This window comes from Enhydra lutris, unplaced genomic scaffold (assembly GCF_002288905.1).
Source record: "Enhydra lutris kenyoni isolate GAN:26980312 unplaced genomic scaffold, ASM228890v2 scaffoldscaffold27, whole genome shotgun sequence".
NCBI classification, from domain to species: domain Eukaryota; kingdom Metazoa; phylum Chordata; class Mammalia; order Carnivora; family Mustelidae; genus Enhydra; species Enhydra lutris.
Window position 1 is genome coordinate 19,075,239 of NW_019154111.1, and position 19,674 is coordinate 19,094,912.

The 19,674-nt window shown below is 39.8% G+C and overlaps 1 protein-coding gene across 2 annotated transcripts in view; it reads left to right on the top strand.

The window, feature by feature from the left end:
• The window catches only part of LOC111152037 (aminoadipate-semialdehyde synthase), a 52,545-nt gene extending 33,292 nt beyond the window's left edge, over nucleotides 1-19,253 (top strand). The window contains exons 14-24 of one of the 2 annotated variants that reach the window (XM_022510320.1): nucleotides 1,688-1,809; nucleotides 1,998-2,124; nucleotides 4,529-4,639; nucleotides 4,733-4,841; nucleotides 6,603-6,743; nucleotides 12,296-12,463; nucleotides 13,713-13,808; nucleotides 15,366-15,481; nucleotides 16,170-16,258; nucleotides 16,766-16,942; nucleotides 18,111-18,804. In XM_022510320.1, coding sequence (XP_022366028.1) covers nucleotides 1,688-1,809; nucleotides 1,998-2,124; nucleotides 4,529-4,639; nucleotides 4,733-4,841; nucleotides 6,603-6,743; nucleotides 12,296-12,463; nucleotides 13,713-13,808; nucleotides 15,366-15,481; nucleotides 16,170-16,258; nucleotides 16,766-16,942; nucleotides 18,111-18,229 — 1,375 coding nt within the window. In that variant the 3' untranslated portion in view covers nucleotides 18,230-18,804. Of the gene's footprint in view, nucleotides 1-1,687; nucleotides 1,810-1,997; nucleotides 2,125-4,528; nucleotides 4,640-4,732; nucleotides 4,842-6,602; nucleotides 6,744-12,295; nucleotides 12,464-13,712; nucleotides 13,809-15,365; nucleotides 15,482-16,169; nucleotides 16,259-16,765; nucleotides 16,943-18,110 lie in introns of both variants that reach the window. The other variant, XM_022510319.1, reaches the window with a different exon arrangement.
• Nucleotides 19,254-19,674: the final 421 nt, after the last annotated feature.

Sequence of the window (19,674 nt, forward strand, 5' to 3'; positions counted from 1 at the left end):
ACCAGAGTGGGACAATTAAAAAGAAGCGAACAAACTGCCTTATCTTCTTTCTCAGCTCTTCTATCTGTAAGAAGTAAATAAAGAGATCTGCTTGGATCAAGTATACTACTGCTGTGCTGGTCCATCTGTGTTCGTTTTCTTACAGTTACTTTTGATGTGTCGGTGAAATATTCTGGCATAAGATACCAAGAGAGATTTGTTTTTGTTTTTGTTTTTTAAACTGGCTAGCACTATAGTCCTGTAGGAGTGTTTCTTATAGGGGAAACTTCACATATATTCATTTTTCATAACTCTCTGTGTCTTTTGATTCTTACTATCTGATAATCTCTTATATTACTAATCCTAATAACATGTCTAACATGACTGGTCACGATGATGTTTTCACTCTTACACTCCATATTTCTTGTAGCAGCAAGTCTACTAGGACTTGCTACCCTCCTTCCTGGTGGAATCTCTGTCAAGAGACCGATAAGGAAGGTTGTATTTTGAAAGGAAATTTAAGTTATCTTAAAGATCTGCCTTATTTGAATATTCTCTTTATCACTTAGCATAGTGATTATTAACTTCGAGTGTTTGAAATAGCTGAAGGGGTGGATGGAATTAAAATCTAAGAGCGAGTTTTTAAAAATGTATTTTGAACATTGTGTTTTTGGACATCAAAAGAATATAATTTAATTACATAAACTATAGAAAATATTGTTAGAAAACATATACAAGAAAAAATAATTGTGTTCTTTTCTGTGGGGTGAAATGGATGGGGGGGAGGTTAAGGGAGACTCACTTCATTAGTAATATGAGTGTTGAGGGTGAAGAGGAGCAGGGACATTTTGTATTTAAATTTATTTTTATTCACTTAGAATTAATGGAAAGGTTAAAGTTTGAGGACATCTTGCCCAAAAAGATTGCAATAACAGAGCCTTCTGTTTATGTCCCTGGCACCAAGCCATTCCCATGGTATTGCATCGATATTTGTGAATTTGATTGAGCAGAGTTTTAATGAATATCTTCCATATTTAAGACAAAGTTTGTTGAACATTAATAAGACAGTCATGGTCTTGGAGGTTATATCTTGTAGGAAAGGCAGAAAGTTAATCTGTCAGGAAGGGACAGATTCCAACAGAATAAATTGTTCAAGCATTGAAATCCTGCCTAGTAATTCATCTTAAATTTTTATATTTAACCCATGGCATTTGTGATTTCAAAAGTCTGGTTTTAATTGTTTTCAAGTGACCCTAATGACAAATGACAAAACGATGCCTGATATGGCAAATAATAATCTTCTTCTCAGATTGTTGTCACCTTAAATTGTTGTGAGGAGTAAGGTTTCTGATGCATAGCCCCTGGCATGATTTTGAATCACGTCCCGTGGAAGGATAAAGTGTGAAACCAAGTTACTCAATTGTGGGTAAGCCAGGCAGTGGTCCTTCATGTGCATCTCACCAGTGGTTGGGAATTCATGGAAATCTATGGATGTATACCTCAGAGAAGTCAGGTCTGTTACTCATTGTACAAAATCTAAAATAATTAATAAAAAGTGTTGGTTTGGGGAACTCCTGTTGAGGTTCTTACTGTAAGGAATATTGCTTCATAGTCTAAGGTTTGATTTGTTTGTGGGACAGCAAGATTTTGTTATTTAAATATGTTTTTGTTGTTCAGTTTTTCTCCCCTTCCCCTCTTTTATTTATAGGGAACTTGCTCAGTCACTTTCAATGGGCACCAAGAAGAAGGTCTTGGTTCTTGGATCTGGTTATGTATCTGAACCTGTGTTGGAATATCTGTCAAGAGATAACAAGATCGAAATCACAGTAGGTAAATAAGCCGTGATTTTTAAAGAAGAAGAAGGGAAACTGATTTCAGTGCATGCTTACTTCGTGAATTTTAGATGACTATCTTGTTTCTAAACTTTGAGAAATTATTTTTGGAGATGTCAAACTGTGTTTTACTCTCTGACTAGTGAAGGGTAATCTAAAAACTGGACTTTCGTATCCTCGAAATAGGCTCTGACATGAAGAACCAAATCGAACAGTTAGGCAAGAAATATAATATTAATCCTATTAGCGTGGACATTAGTAAACAAGAAGAGAAGTTGAGCTCCTTGGTGGCAAAACAGGATCTTGTCATCAGGTTAGTATCTAGGAGGAGATGATCGCCATGTACTGTTGTTATTGTTATGTCTCTCCTTATTTTCTCTCTCTAAGTAAATTTTCAATTGAAGTATGTACCCAGAAATATGCCCAGATCCTAAGTGTATATAGTTCAGTGAATTTTCACAGTGAACCCACTTCTTAACCATCATCCACATCCAGAAACAGAATAGCAGTACCCCAGAAGCCCTCCGTGTGTCTGTTTCCACTATTAGCCCCATCCCTCAAAGGTAAGCACTATCTTGGCCTTTCATGTGTACATTACTTCTTGCTAGTTTTCAGCTTTGTACAATTGGAACAACTCAGTATGTTCTAATCTGTGGCTGCCTTCTTTCTGCAATACTGTGATTGTGAGAGTTGTTTGTGTTGTTGCATGTAATTATAGTTTATTCATTCTCATTGCCATGTATCATTTCATTGTGTGAATATACCCTCATTAGCTCTTTGACTGTTGGATGTTCAGATTGTTTCTGGAATTTGACTATCATGAATTGTGTTGCTATGAACATTTTAGTATTTGTCTTTTGGTTGTCATATATACGCATTTCTGTTGGATATTTATGTAGAGGTGGAATTGGTGTGTCAGAAGTATTAGTGTTTCATATATTTTGGTGGCTCTTTTGTTGTTTGGACTTATAAAGCTTAAGTGAAAATGAGTAGATTCTCTAGCCTTATGACTATTTTTAATTTTATTGGAGGAACAGATCTTGAACTATAATGTTTACTACTGATAAAAATGCAGATGTAACTTCTAGGTACAGAGCGACATGAGGGTACGCTATAATTAAACTGGGTTCTAAAATACCAAAGTGATGAGAATAGTCACTTATTCCTAGAATACAATTTTTCCAAGGTGGAAGAAAAAAACTACCTGCTCATCCATAATTAGGTGACTTTCATAGTTAGATCAGATTAATATGATATCTTGGAGGAAGTTCTGTGATGTCCTACTTTAAAAAGACAAAAAACAAAAAACAATACAGGTTTCGAAAACATACAGTAGGAAAGGTAATCTTGTGTGGGAACTTGTGTAATATTTCTTGATGTATTTAAATTATAGGCTCACTTTAGGCCCTTAAAATGTTATTCTATTTATATAAATTTAATGTGAAATAATTGTTATTCAGCAAGAATTTACTGGTGACCCATAGATCTTGTCTGTCAGTGATATGATTATGATTCATAATGGAATGTTCTAGCCTCCTGAATAAAACAAAGGGAGTTTGTTTCGCCACATATAGGTACCTAAATAAAACATTGTTTTTTTTTTCCATAAAAAAAACATTATAAGGCACATTTGAAACTAAATCTGAAACTAAATCTGAAGCAAAATATGACAAGATAATAATCTGTTAATACGTGCATAGTTTGAAGTTTAGCAAAGTGATGGCCTCGACAAAATGAATTTGACAAATACAGTGATATAGTGTGATAATGTTTATAGTTGTATTTATATTTTCATTGTACTATGAAGCTCATAGAACTTGAATATTGTTATGCAGTTGACAGGATGTTTTATTATTCCTTGGATAGAACATGAATGTATTCATTTATATTAACATTTATGGAAATTCATTTTTTGTGATTCTGTAGTCCTAGTGCCAAATTAAAACACCAAAGCCAGACTTTAAGAAAACCGAATTGAAGTTAAATTTTGAACACAGTTTCATTTTTTGCTTAGCGTATCGATTTCTAACCATTTTGATAGCTTTTACACTGGTCAGTACCATTAAAGCTTTTTTGCTTCTTTGGACTTTCTTAGATTCTACTCTGTCATGTAACATCTGGGTCACTTTGACTTAGTTTAATCAACCTGATAACCATTTGGGAAATACGGAAGAAAAAGAAAAAGTACCTTCTCTTTTAGTAGGGGAACCAAGACAGAAAATCATAGAAATATAAGGATGAATGGAATAAATTCCATTAAATGTTGCAAAGAAATAGCTGAATGAATGCAGAAGAATATCTGGCTTTGGGGAAATCTGGGAGAGCTTCTTGGCGGAGATGCCTTTTCAGACATTTCTTTAAGTAGGGTATGACCTGGATAGGGGTGAGTGGGTGGACGTAATATTCCAAGGAGAAGGTACAGTAATAGTAAAATTCCAGAGCTGGAAAAGTACAGGCTGTGAGTGGAGAATTATGGTAACTTCTTTGGTTCCCGTATATGGTTTATGAAGAAGATAGAGGGAGAATAATGGAAAAACTAGGTGAAGGTCAAATTGTGGAGGGTTTTAAATGTGATAACAGGATGAATTTATTCTGTAGTTCTCAAAGAGTCATTGGTCACAGAATAATCAGAGTGATGTCTCAGCTTTAGTTCAATTCAAGATACTTTGAAAGGTAGGGCTGGGAACGTTTCTGATTAGTTTCTCTCTGTTTCTAAGCTTGTTGCCTTACGCACTGCATCCTCTTGTGGCGAAGGCATGCATCACAGGCCACGTTAACATGATCACGGCAAGCTACATCACACCAGCACTAAAAGAATTAGAAAAGAGGTAAGTTTCAAGTCATTTTCAGCAAAGTGGCTCCATGGCATTATTTTTATTTTATATCCAACTTTTTCTCCCTCCCCTTCTTGCCTGTTGTAGTGTGGAAGATGCTGGCATCACAGTCATTGGTGAACTGGGATTGGACCCTGGTCTTGATCATATGCTGGCAATGGAAACTATAGATAAAGCCAAGGAAGTGGGAGCCACGGTGAGCCCAATTTACACCCAAAGGTCCACTTAGGAAAATACTAAATACTAGATACTTTCTAAAATACTAAATACTAAATACTTTCCATTTAGGAAAATACTAAAAGGTCCAGATTTTTGTGTACAGAATAGTCTCTTTATAATTTTAATTAAGGAAGCTGCTATATTCTAACTCATACTTTGACTAGAAGTTTCTAGTAAAATCCTTTAACTGCAGAAATATCTGTGTGGTAAAACAGTGTCCAAGGCTTAACAATAGATTTTTAGAGAAATAGATGCTACTATAACATTTTTTTTTTAAGATTTTATTTATTTATTTGACAGAGAGAGATCACAAGTAGACAGAGAGGCAGGCAGAGAGAGGGAGGGAAGCAGGCTCCCCGCCGAGCAGAGAGCCCGACGCGGGACTCATCCCAGGACCCCGAGATCACGACCCGAGCCGAAGGCAGCAGCTTAAACCACTGAGCCACCCAGGCGCCCCTAACATTTGTTTTAATGAAAGATTTTAGACAGCTTTTGGAGATAGTAAGGTTTGATTTTTATTTTTTAATTCTTTTTTAAAGTAGCCTTAAGAACAATCATTTTTATTTTTTTTCCCACTTGATTTGTTTTTTATTATTTTTAATTATTTTAAAATTTAAATTCAGTTAATTAACATAAAGTATATTATTAGTTTCAGAGGTAGAGTTCAGTGATTCATTAGTTTTATGTAATACCCAGTGCTCATTACATCTCATGCCCTCCTTAATGCCCATCCCCCCATCCCCCCATCCCTCTCCCCTCTAGCAACCCCATCCCTCCACACTCCTCCCCCCAGCAAACTCTTAATCCTATAGCTGAGTCTCTTATGGTTAGTCTCCCTCTCTGATTTTGTCTTGTTTTATTTTTCCCTCTCTCCCCCTATGATCTGTTTTGTTTCTTAAATGCCCTATATGAGTGAGATCATATGGTAATTGTCTTTCTCTGATTGACTTGTTTCGCTTAGCATAATACCCTCTAGCTCCATCCACATCATTGCAAATGGCAAGATTTCTTTCTTTCTTTTTTTTTTTTTTGGATGGCTAAGTGGTATTCCGTTGTATATATATACCATATCTTCTTTATCCATGAATGGATAAAGGCTTAACTTTTAAAAGTGGGAAAAATTCTTTGGAATATTTTCAGTCTTTGGTATATAAAGTATCTTTTATACATGAGAAGGAACTATGGGATATGAAAATGTGGTGAGTCAGATTAAATACTTTAGGTTAGATATATGTAACATGTATGCAATCACATATAGAATCAAGTCAATTAGAATTATGTTTTATATAAAGATTAATTATATTATGTATTAATTCTTTACTAATACTATTTAGACCTATATATTACAAACATATAATCAAATTATAATCAAATGTATCATTAGAACACAAAAGTCAGGAGGAACTGACCAAGCAGAACTGAATTAATAGTTGGATTTTTAACTAGCAAAATATTAGTCACAATATCCAGTGGATTTAAAAAAAAATTTTAGATATTTAAAAAATTTTTAAAGATTTTATGTATATATACACACATATATAGCATATATACACAGATATGTATATATATATTTATTTATATAAATATAACTGACTTAATAAATAGAGTTTGGCATTAAGGAAGGGTTAAAGGCTTTAAGAAAGGCTTTTGAAAGCCTTTGTAAATGTCAGGGAAAAAACGCAGCAAGTTCACTTCATTTATCCCATTTCTGTCATTGTCTTTCATCCCTTATTTTCAGATTGAATCTTACATTTCCTACTGTGGTGGGCTTCCAGCCCCTGAACATTCAGACAATCCTTTGAGATACAAATTTAGCTGGAGTCCAGTGGGAGTTCTGATGAACATAATGCAGCCTGCCACCTACCTGCTTAATGGAAAGGTAAAGGATTACCAACAAAGCTTTAGAGATACAAACCTGCAGTAACTGTCTCAGAAAGTCCAGACCCATCCTCCCTGAAACCAAGGCCTTTGGTATTGGCTGTGCTGTGTCCTCCGTTCTCTCCTCCACCAGTGTTTCCCAGTGGGTCTTGTCTGTTCCAGTTAGTGTGGTCTGCCGGCTGTTCCAGCAAAGCCTATGCTCATTCTTTCTTCTTCGCCTTCTTCTAGTTTGTTCCTGCAGTTTGAAAATTTACTTCTCAGCTTGTCTGCATGTATAAATACAGGTTGTCTTGTGATTTCTTTCAGCAGGACAAACATTTACTGGGTCCTAAATATGTGCTGAGTCCCTACTGAGTGCAAGGCGCCGAAGGTGATCACACTGAACGAAGTCCTTGACCTCGAAGGACTCATAGCTGGAATGGGGGTGGCTCTTGGAATGGAGGGTTTAGTGGATCAGGGAAAGAAACTAACTTTCTTTCCCAGCTGCTATGTGCCAGAATACAAGAGCCCTTGGAATTCAGTGTTATTTTCATCATTTTGCGGTAAGGAAGCCATGGCTCGAAGAGAATGCTCAGTCATTCAGCTGGGATTCAAACCCAGGTCTGACTGATCCCAAAGTGTTTTCTCTTTTACCAGATTACCTCATGGGAGGTAAGACGCACTGGGATAAACAGCTAAGTTTATCCAGTGGGAGAAGTTCTAGAGGGAGCTAAAGTGCCACAGGATACGGAGGAGAGAGCAGTTGATGTGACCTTGGCGGAGATGGGGGAGAAAGTTGGCCGCAGGAGATGTGCTCAGCCTGGGAGGATAAGCAGGTGCCGGCTGGGCAGGGACGCTGCCTCCCTGCTGCTGAGCGCCAACTGCATTTGATCCTTGCGACTGCCCAGTGGGTGGCCTGGCTAACTCAGTAGGAAGCGAAGGAAGCATGGCTAACTCAGCCACAGTCCCAGAGACCACAGGTGGCACAGGTGGGGTCCAGAGCGCACTCGGTTTGCCTTCCTAGTTCATGCTCGTAGCTGTAAGGAAGGATTCCCCCGAAGAACATGTGTAACTGGACTGCCGGCTTCTCTTGAAATTTTGTGCTCTGGGCACCTCACCTCTCCCTAGCCCTGCAGAGAGTGGTGCAGGATGGGATCAGCTGTGTGTCTTACAAAGATTATTCAAGCAACAGTATTATTAATTCCCAGTGTATCTGAATTTAAACGTATTTTGTGTTCAAAGGAGTAAGTCGAAAGAAGTTCTCAAGACACAAAATGAACATTCTTTTTTTTTTTTTTAAAGATTTTATTTATTTGACAGAGAGAGATCACAAGTAGAGAGAGAGAGAGAGAGAGAGAGAGAGGAGGAAGCAGGCTCCCTGCCCAGCAGAGAGCCCAATGTGGGACTCAATCCCAGGACCCTGAGATCATGACCTGAGCTGAAGGCAGAGGCTTAACCCACTGAGCCACCCAGGCAGCCCCCCAAGTGAACATTCTTATCAGGCCTGGTCTTCTGTGCTTACAACACATAGAGTGTACATTGTAGCCTTAACTGCAAATTGGACTCACCAGGCAGTTTAGAAAATAATGAGGACTGGGCCCATCCCCAGAGATGCTGATTTGCCTAGGTTTGGGGATCTTCAGAAACTCCCCAAATGATTCTGATGTGCAGCTGAATTTGAGAAGAGCTGATTTAGCAACCGGAGGACCGTATCCAGCTGCGCTTAAAACACTAGCAAACAGGCAGGACACTGATGCTGGAAAGACATGCATGTGTTTCAGGATATGAACCAGGACCCCTGAGTTCTGGTCCAAGTGCTGACATCCCTCATGGCACCACCAAAGTCCAGGCAATGGTAAAGGTCCACTGGGCACTAACTCCTGATGGTAATGTGGCTACCGATATCCCACCCAGTTCTCTAGTTCTAAGAATCATGAAGGTTTGGGCCTGAAACAGTCTTGTTGTTCTGCAAAGCACATTCTTATATCCACTGCCTGCCTCCTGTCCCGGGTAGCAGCATCTTCCACCACCTGCTGTCCTGAAAAAGAGACCAGCCTGTGTTTGGTGTACACTAACATGTGAATGCAGGGAAAATTCTTGCTTCCATTGGGCAAATGCTTGTTTTCAGGAAGCCATATAAATGAGAAGGTGATAAGCATGGAAGGGTCAGCAGAGTGCAGCCTGTGTGGGAGGAGGAGTGTGAGCTTTGATGTTAGTGGGCCTGGCTTTGTGCTCTAACTCTACCATGACCAGCTGGGTGGCACTAGAACCATCTGTGAATCTCTCTTAGCTTTGGGTTCCTTGTCTGAAGATAAGGCTGTGTGGGGTCCTTGCAGTGGGGCCACTGGGCTCCCATAGATGGCAGTCTGCCTAACAGCGGGTTCTCCAGCAGGGCGTCAGTCTCCAGCAGAAAGTAGCTATGTAAAGAAATCGATCGTGGTGAGTACTCAGGAAAAGCAAGAGGTTATTTTCAGGCAGCAGAAGTTGTATGTATTGAATTTGAAGTTTCTCCCTTTCATCCCAAACTCCTTTTGTAAAAAAGGAATGCTTTTTGCATCTCCCTGACACTGCGGAGGAGGCTGAGAGAAAACGCGATGCTTTGCTTTTCTTTGCTAAAATGATACTTTTTTCAAGGTCCCACTCAAGTTCCCTCTTGTGGATGCAGCTTTTCCTGACCACTCCAGCCCCCATTCACTATTCTTTTGTCCAGACTCCTACACTTTGTATGTCTGTAAGAAGCTTCCGGATGCTGTATTATTCGCTCAGTAATTCAAGTGCATCCGTCTGTCTCCCAACCCAGATAGTTAAACTTCTTAAAGCTTCTCTTGTAGTCTTGTCCGTCCATCCCCCTGCCGCCGTCACCCCCACCACGGAGCAGGCATATGATTCAGGGACTCATGATGGAGGGTCAGGTGACCTCTCTGGTTTCTGTTTAAAGTTGAAGGCTTAAACTTTTCCAGCAACTCAGGCTGTGGCCTGTGATCTGGGATGTAGCTCATTGTTCCAGCCGCTGGCACCATTTTTAACTTCTAACTTCTGATGGTGTTTCTAGCAACTAGGATTCCCTTCCACGTATTTTAGTTCTGTCCTCTCCGAGGGTAGTGGGACATTGGTGGCACTGAGGAGCGACATGGCAAGAACTTTGCCATCCTCTCCTTCAGCCTCCTCTCCCAAGCCACTCCTCATAAGACAAATACTCTCCGGATCCTGCTTGCTCTGAAAACACAACTCTGAGATAGGTTTTGTAGCTTTCTTCCCATTGCCTGCCCCTACCCGGACTGCAGTGCCCAGCCCTCCTTTGTAGGAAGAGCCGCTGCTCTCCATTGCCTGCGGTCCATTTTGAGTGCAGTTTGCTGGTGTATCACTGGTGTCATGATCTGGAACGCCACACCTGGTCAGCGAGTAGCCTTCTCAAAATACTGATACCCAAATAAGCACAATTAGGGGGACAGTATGGTCTGGTAGAAAGAACATGGACATTGGAGTCAGACCAGGTTCAAATCCTCCTCTAGGTGACTCCCAGTTTCCGCCTTTGAAAAATGGGTTTGTGTGAACTAAAGGTAATGTATATAAGGCACCAGGCACAGAATGAGTCCTGCATTTCCTTTATTTAAATGTTTTGTCAGTTTATCAATCGAGCTTACTGTCGGTCAGTGGCTGGGAGACGTGTGGGTGTGGGAAGAGTTGGACTTAGGGCAGCCTGTGGCCGCGGCGGGTAATGGGCCACTGTTTCTGCTGACAGTGGGTGTTGGGAGTGAAGCACTGTCGAGTCAGAAAAAACTGCATATAGTCTGCCAAATAAATAAATATGTCTTTCTTCATCCAAACCATTAATAAATTATTAAACAGTATCGGGCTTATTCGTGAACCCCACGATACACCACTGAACTCTGTATTGATGCCAGTTGACAGTGATTACCCAGTGATTTGGGGGACAAGTTGTTTCGGCAGCTGTCAGTCTCTAAGCGAATCATTACTGTTCAGCTGATACTTCCCTCTCTTCTTCCAAGGATCTCATGATAAACTTATGAACCAGCTGATTTATTTCTGATTAGTGAGGTGCTGGAATATAGTAGTCTCTACTGAATTTTTCTTTAAAACTATCTCCTAATAAGTAAAAAAACAAACAAATAAGCAAACTTTAGAATTGCTATGAGTTCTAGAAGTAAGATGTGTGTGGAGGCCCTAAAAGTTGATATTTGCCTTCTTACTAGATTTTTTTTTTTAATTTTACTATTCTGATAGAAGAGATGAGTGTGAAAGCACTAGGGCAGAAATGGTACCTCTGGAAATGTTCACTGTGCAGTCCAGCGGAGTTTCCTAAGAAAGTTAAATGAGAAGCCCTTGGCGTCCTTTGGCATCTCCCTCCTGGAGTTGTAGTGGGGCTTGATGCTCTGCAAACCCAAGCCTTTAACTGCAGACATGCCACCAAGGCCTGACCCCTCCTGGGCCTGCAGCCACCTCCACAGCCCTTTCCTTTTCCTTTCTCAGGAAAAGGCACTCGTAGAACCCATCTATACATAAGCTCCAGGGCTCATTGGATTGAGCTTCTAGAAGACTCCCGTGGGTGGTTCTGTGCAGCTGCAGACACGTGGTCAGAAGCTGTTTCCAGTGGTGCAGGAGGGACAAACCCAGTTCTGCCAGCAGCCCCCAGATTCTCAGCCCTGATTTGATCGCACGAAGATGTTTTCCATCATCTCATAAACCTCACACACCCAAAGAACACTTTAGTCCTTTCATCAGACTCAAAGGGAAAAACATGCTTTTCCCTTTGAGTGTGTCTTTTGAGTGTGAGATTAGGGAGGGAGTGGGTCAGAGAATTACTGAGAAATCAGAAGAGCTTGGGAATTGATTTCTCAGCAGCAGTAAGACCATGGGTAGCACTTAACTTTGAGTTTCGCTGTCTGTTCCTGTGCTGTCTTTCCTGTAAGGGGACGTCTCTCCCACTGCCATCCCCAGCGTACACCTGTAGGCTGACTAGTCTAGGCCGCGAGCTGCTCGCGCTTGCTCCAGCCCAGCTGGCGCTTGGTGGACATTCAGTAAATGTGTGTTCAGTGAATGAAGGAAGGGATGAAGACAGAGACTGCAACTTCATCACTCTCCTTCCCTCCACAATGAGTGTGATCCTGGCACATAGGTGGTAGGTGTCCCGTTAATGTGAGCTGTGACAGAAATGTACAAGACTGGTGCCCGACAGACCACATTCAGAGGGGTGTGTAAGTGAAGAATGAAGTGAAGATGCCACTGTTACCCGAGCACAGCTTTTTAAATGAGTGTCTGTTTCTTTTAGCTTATTGTTTATTTAAAAAGCAAACCCCTAATGGGACATAATTCAGTACCATCTTACCAGATATAAGTCCGATTTTAGACCTTGGGAGATTCATGGCCTTCTGAATCGTTAGTGAAATAGCTTGAGTATGGGATGTCAATTATGGTAGTTTCATTAGCTTTTTTTTCTCAAATCCTCTGTTGCTTTTTTAAAATGTTGATTTATTTTTTATCCAAGTAATCCAGGTTAAGTCCCCAGGGGAGCACAGTGTTGTAACCCCATTGTGCCTTTTCATTGTTCTTCAGGTTGTGAATGTGGCAGGGGGCATCTCCTTTCTTGATGCGGTTACTCCCATGGATTATTTCCCCGGGTTGAATTTGGAAGGCTATCCTAACAGAGACAGTACAAAATACGCTGAGATATATGGCATTCCATCAGCTCACACTTTGCTGCGGGGGACGCTGAGATACAAGGTAAGCAGCTGTATTTGAGATGAAACATGTTTCCTGTTTTGATGTAAGTGATATGTATGCTTAATTTATCTTGGTAACAAAAATAAGATAATAAACCAGGTTGGAGTCTGTTTTCTCAGGACTCTTCTGAGCGAATGTTTTAGGAGACAACTCAGGAAGGCCAAAAGAGAGCTTTTGACTAATGAGGAGTTGGGCCGCGGGGGCGGGGGAGGTGAAGGGTCACCTTCAGGTGTAGTGAGACTGGGGTCAGGTGACCTCATGGAGACTTGGTTTCTCTTTGCCTCTTATCTCTTCCTTTGAGTGCTGACCACAGTCCCAGGCTCTACGTGGTGGCACGGTGGTGGCAGCATCCCCAGTCTCTTTGGTTCAAATCCAGTGAGAATGAGAAAGTATGGTTAAAAATACCATCTTTGTCTCATTAGCCCGTGAGGTCAGTGGGATAAAAAATGCCAGTTAGCTTTTGTGTTTTGTTTCATGTCCCTAAAACTGAAGATGTAGTCAGCATCATTTTACCCAGAGAAAATCTAAAATGTTTTTACCACAAAATGGGGTGTAGATTCTTGGAGCATAAGCACAAATGTCCACCACACATTTAAGGATTAATGACAAAGGAGTAGTAACAAGTATGACCAGTTTAAGAAAATCAGTGTAATAGTTTCCTAGGGCTGTTTTAACAAATTACTGCAAACCATGTAGCTTACAACAACAGAAATTGATTCTGTCACCATTCTCAGGGTCACAAGTTGACTCCCCTCCCTCACATTCATGTGATTTCAGAAGAAGCTCTCTGATTCTTACCTCTTACCCTGCCTGGTCTATGCATTAGGATAGTGGCTCCTAATCAGCAGAATAGTGTATCTGTTTGGAGGAGTATAATATTCTTACAAGCTCCTTCCATTATAAGAGAGGGAACTGTTCTATTAAATACTATTTTGCTGAACTGGAAGTACATAATACAGGAGGACATTTGCACTTCTGCTGCCAGGAATACCCCTCCCATGTTGCCCAGAAACAGAAGTAAAGATCCGAGTCTTTGAAGAGCTGTTACGTAAAGCGGCAGAATTGCTGTGACACTTTTGATTCTGGTCTGAACCTGAGATGTTTGCGTCCAGTAAGCAAGTCAGATGACTACTTTCAGCCTGTCTTTTATATGAATTACAAGGACAGGTCCTTCTTTTCAATAAAACTTCTAAATTTTTTTTCTTTGAAGGGAAGTATTTCATATTCTACTTAATAATTCTTGTTTTAGGGGTATGCCAAAGCTTTGAATGGATTTGTAAAACTGGGTCTTATAAATAGAGATGCATTTCCTGCCCTTCGACCTGAGGCCAGCCCTCTCACTTGGGTGAGTGACTCCAGAATTACATGTTTGCGGTTCTTCAGAAATGCTCAGGTTTGCACTTGGGTTTGGACTAGCAAAGGTACCTATCCTGTGGCTTAGATAAACCCTAACCCTCCCAAACCCCTTATCTTTCCTTGTTGTGGAAGGATGGGGAGATCATGGGCCTGACCCACTGGGCTTACTTCCTGTAGCAGCGTGTACTACTAGATTGCTCCCTCCCTCAGCCTTGAGAAGAGATGGATTTGGGCTCTGGGCTCTGTCACTTGTCCACCACAGTGGTCACCCAGTCAGTGACAGGAGATACACTGGGGCCTCCTACAACTAATAACCCAGAAGAGCCATTGGCGGCATCACAGACTGGACTCCCTATCCCCAAATCCCATCAGTTCTCTCCGTTGGTCATTTTTAGCCATGAGTAATTTGAGTTTTCAGTTACAGAATGGATGCCCGTATTGTCTCCAGGTTGGAAGGGACTTTGAAGACTTGGAATTAAATGTAAAGCAGAGCTTCCCCTACTGTTAACTGTTAATAGTTGGTCATCCAACTTGAACCAGTGTGCCCATATTCCAGTGGAAATGCCAGCAGTTCACCATAAGGAGAAAAAGATCAGTGTTGCTAATTTTGGCATTCTTGCTAGCCATTGCTTTAGATTCAGTTTTCCATGTATCTGAGAGCCTTCCAAATCTTTTTACCTTCCATAAATATACAGGTTGGACAGGAGTGAATAAACATCTATAGAGTGAATTCCGAGTTCGAGGCAGCTGGATTGGGAGGGTTTGTACAGGTATTCTTAGGGGGTGGTTGCAGTATTTTGGTAGCTACAGTTTAGAATAGGAGCTGGCAAACATTGTATGTGTGTGTGTGTGTGTGTGTGTGTGGGTAAAGGACTAGATTGTAAATATATTAGGTTTCATGAGCCATATGTACTCAATTCTGCCATAGACAAATACATAAATGAGTATGGCTATCTTCTAATAAAATTTTTCTTTACAAAACCAGGTGATGAGCCAAATTTGGCCTGTGAACCAGTTTGTTTTTCTTTAATCAAGAGCATAACTTTCCCCCTTGAAATCCTGGAAAAAAGTCTCATTTAGAAAGTAGAAAAAGCTATGACCATAGCTTAAGTGTTATTGCTTTGAGGTTTTATTATCTGCAAGGTCTTTCTCATCTCTTGAACCTACAAAAGAACTCTGGTTGCTACTGGCAACTGTAGCAATGAGTCCCTTCCTCTTGATCCTGACCAAAATGGACTACTAGAGGGTGAGGGAGAATGGGTGAAAAAGTAATGGAGAGGATGTGATGGTAAATATGGTGCCACCTGTTCAGTAATGGTTTCATGTTATGACCCATTTTTATTGCTGAAAACTGTTTGGAATATCATTTATTGATGGGTGAGTGTGTAGACGTGTGTGTATATATGTGTAAGTATTACAGTTACTATTTCTAGTCATTTCTAATTTAAAGTTTGAGGTGCCTTTGTGATCAGATGTCTTAATACGATAATTTCTCAACTGATTATTTATTAGGAACTGAGAATTTTATCTCTATTTTTACGACCAGAAAGAACTCCTTTGTGATCTGGTTGGGATTTCCCCCTCCTCCAAGCATGATGTGCTCAAGGAAGCTGTCTTTGAGAAACTAGGAAGAGACAACACCCAGCTGGAGGCCGCTGAATGGTAGGTACCCACCAGTCGACTTAGCAAAATACTGAATTCCTTCAATATCAATACAAAGATCAATGATTTCTCAGTCCTTTCTAGTCAAAAAGGGTCAAGATAGAACCAGACATTTTACAATGTCTTTGATTAATTTGCTGCTCTAATGTTGGCCTGTTGTAGAGAGATTGCCACATATACTGTGTTCATGTGGGGATAAAAAGTAGATAAAGAGAGAACTTCAGTGGCCGTTATAACTTGGGAAATACTTATTTTGAGGCACTTTACTACTCAGTTCCCAAGTAAGATGGGATGTTTTTTTCTCTCCCTTAGGAGAGTCTCCTAGTCTTCTGCAACTACTTTAAAATATTCGTTCACACAGCTATGGCACATTATGCTGGTCTCCTTAATGTGGGAGAACTAACCTGCAAATTAATCTCACGAGAAGTTTTACAATAGTGTGGATTTATAGTGTGTCAGTTCAGCTCCAGGGAGCACTGTCTTTGGGTGGGGGAGGGCTGCTGATGATTCTAAAGATTAAAACATTACTATTGTACTGTTATTTACAGTGTAGGAGAGTCCTATAACTTGGACTGTCATCTTGTGATTCTTCCCTGTCAGGATAAAAATCCAAAGAGCTCCCTTCTTCTTCCCAAGTGGGATTTTGTGTAGGACTTGACCTAACACAGCCACCTCTTGTGCTTTTCAGGTTGGGCTTACTTGGGGATGAACAAGTCCCTCAAGCAGAGTCTGTGGTGGATGCTCTCTCCAAGCATTTGGCCAGGAAACTCTCCTATGGTAGGCTGTGGGGTATTAGCTACACATCCCAGAAGCAGCATCCTAAGCAGTCAGCGCCACTAGTGAATATGAGGGGAGGGCTGGAGCCAACCAGTAAGGATGGGGAAGTATACTAGGAGGGAAAGAACACTTGGGCTCTTTTTCCTGAGGGAAGAATAAGAGAACTATCAAGTAGGAATGAACTTGGGGGATATAGGAAAGGAACAAATAAATATTTTTAATGCATTAGGAAAATGCTGAAGGGACATTTTGGGGGGAAGAGTGGGCACCTTCATGTCTATAGCCAGGCAACAGTGATACCAACCTGGACGAGGGAACGTGGCCAGAGTTACCATTTCTTGAGTTTTTCTCTTGGCCTTTGGGCTAAAGAGCAGTATAGATAATTGTCTAAGGAAACATATGATGGGAGGAGAAACTTGTGAGAGCAGAAGGGTAGGAGCAGATGAATTTCAGTATTGGAGTTGTAATGATAATGACATTTAAGAATGTCTGTTTATTCATTTTAAGGCCCTGGAGAGAAAGATATGATTGTGATGAGAGACAGTTTTGGAATCAGACATCCTTCTGGACATTTGGAAAATAAAACTATCGATCTTGTGGTCTATGGAGACATCAATGGCTTTTCAGCCATGGCTAAAACTGTGGGGTTACCCACTGCCATGGCAGCCAAAATGTTACTTGATGGTAAGTTCTTTTTTGGAGATCTGACTCTGTCTCCATTCATCCCCAAGTCATTCAGTGCCTGGATATCAAATAATTACTCTTGAGTATGAGACTGGTGTTCACTAAAAGTGAGCTGTCTCAGAAGTTTAAGTACTGACTTGACTGGAAGGTCACCTGATGGTGAGTAAAAGCCATGGGTTTTAGAGTTATGCCCATTTTTGGCTCAGTTCATTCACAAGATGGCAGTGCAAGTTACTCAGCATATCTGAGCTCTAGAGCCCCCTTGTCTTTAAAATGGGGATTGTCATCCAAATTCATAGTTTGTGGGGTTTTTTTGTGATGCTGAAATGAAATAATACATAGAGCTCCTACCACATACATGATGCCCCAGGCAATGGTAACTCTTCCTTTCTTCCCTTCATTTCCCTTCATATTTTAGGGGTGCTAACACTGAAAGAGCAGAGGGTATTTGCTTCCAGATCCCCAGAAATACGGACCATGTTTTATTAATCTTCATTTCTCAGTATGTTATCAGCACTCAATAAATATTTTGAATGAGGTGAATTCAAATTTCAACTCTTCCCTCTCCCCTTGAGGTCATCTGTACCTTTTAAGCATTACCTCTAAGTATAATCCTTCATTTGGCCCTTGTGAGTGTGTGAGGGGAATAACAACATCAGGCAACTAAATGTGAAATACTGAAAAAAATGTATCTACAATAGCATATCAGCTAATATCAAATTAAATGACCTTATATTGATTAAATGATTGAATAACTTAGTTATTGAGGAACCAGAGTAAAGAGGTGATGAGGGGTGAGGTCATCACGGGCTTTAAGGAAAGTACTCAGACTTTCTGTTTCAGTCATCTTGACAAAAGCCTGTGCCCAGATAATCAGATTGGTTTTAATTCATTCTGTTGGTGTTTTGCCTTTTTTTTTTTTTTTAAAGCATCAGCAAATAAAGCAGACAAGTTAGGTTTACTTTTCTTTCTTACTACACTTGATTCTCTGATCATTTTGGCAATAGTTAATACAGTTAAATACAAATTCTGATACTATCCCTTAGTCCAGCTCTGCTTTCAATCTACAGTTAACACCTTTCCCTGTTTGTGGTATGGAGACTCTTGCTGTGGAAATGAACCTCAATAATACCTCTAAAATGGTAACTACAAATTTATTTTCTTCTAGGTGAAATTAAAGCTAAAGGCCTGATGGGGCCCTTTTCAAAGGACATCTATGGACCAATATTGGAGCGAATTAAAGCAGAAGGCATTATATATACAACACAGAGCACAATCAAACTGTAATTAAGAATTATATCTTGTTTTTATCTTCCCAGGCAACACAGCTCTGAACATTTGTGCAACAAACCTACTTGCTAATGTGCTACTTTGAAATACAAAGCTTGATATTTTTTGAGTCAGTCAATACAATGATGTTTTTAAAATATAAGTCTCTATTTTAATATGAAAACATCTGGAACAGGAGATGCCAGTAATTACCAGAAAACTTTAATAATTCTACATGTATTTTTTCATGTGTATGCAAAAGTGATGATTGTGCTGTATGTTAATTTATTGTGCAACTTTTTTCTTATAAGAATATATTTTCCTATGATCAGCAGATAAACTTTTATCTTTTTAGTAAGAAAAATTTTTTCACACAGTTATATTTTTGTATTTTTCAAATGGATTCAGTTAGATACTCTTAGATTACCCATCTATAAGCCTTTGCAATAATTCTGTTTTATGTTTTTTCAGTAAAATTATGATTTATCTAGTAAATGACATTTTTTATAGTTTTGAGTGTTTGGAAAAGGAAATAAGATTAATTCAGAGTCCACATGATCACCTCATTGGGGCAGAAAAAGCATTTAACAAAATTTAACACCCTGTTTTAATAAAAAAGACTCAACAAACTAGGAATTGAAAGGAGCTTTTTCAACCTGATGAAGAACATCTATGAAAAACTCATAGCATCACAACTTACTTAAAGACTGAAAGATTTCCCCTTGAAATCAGAAACAAGAAAATGAGGCTATTGGCACTTCTACTCAACTTGTACCAGAGGGTCTAGCCAGGGCAGTTAGGCAAGAAGATGAAATACAATACATCCAGATTTGGAGGGAAGAAATAAAACTATCTCTATTTGCAGATGGTATAATCCTATACAGAGAAAATCCAAACGAATACTTTAAGAAAACATTAGAACTAATACGTGAATTCAGCAAAGTTGCAGAACACAAGAGTAATGTACAAAATTGATTATGTTTCTGTATAATATCAGTAAATGAAACAAAAATGATACTGGGAAAACAATTCAATTTACCATAGCATGAAAAAAAAAAAAAAATAGGAATAGATTGTGAGTCCAGAAACAATCCTCATCTTTATGGTCAAGTTGATTTTTGAAAAAGGTGCTAAGACAATTCAATAGAGGAAAACAGTCTTTCCATCAAATGAACAACTGAATATCCACATACAGAAGGATGAAGTTGGACTCCTTCCTCACAGCATATATAAAAATGAACTCAGAATGGACCAAAGACCTAGTTATAAGAGCAAACTCCATAAAACTTAAGAAATCATAGATGGAAGTCTTCATGCCCTTGGATTAGGCAATGGTTTCTCAAGTGATTAAAACCAAAAGCACAAGCAACAGAAGGAAAAAAATAGATAAATTGCACATCATTGTCAGAATTAAAAACTTCTATGCTTCCAAGGATACCATCAAGAAAGCAGAAAGACGACCC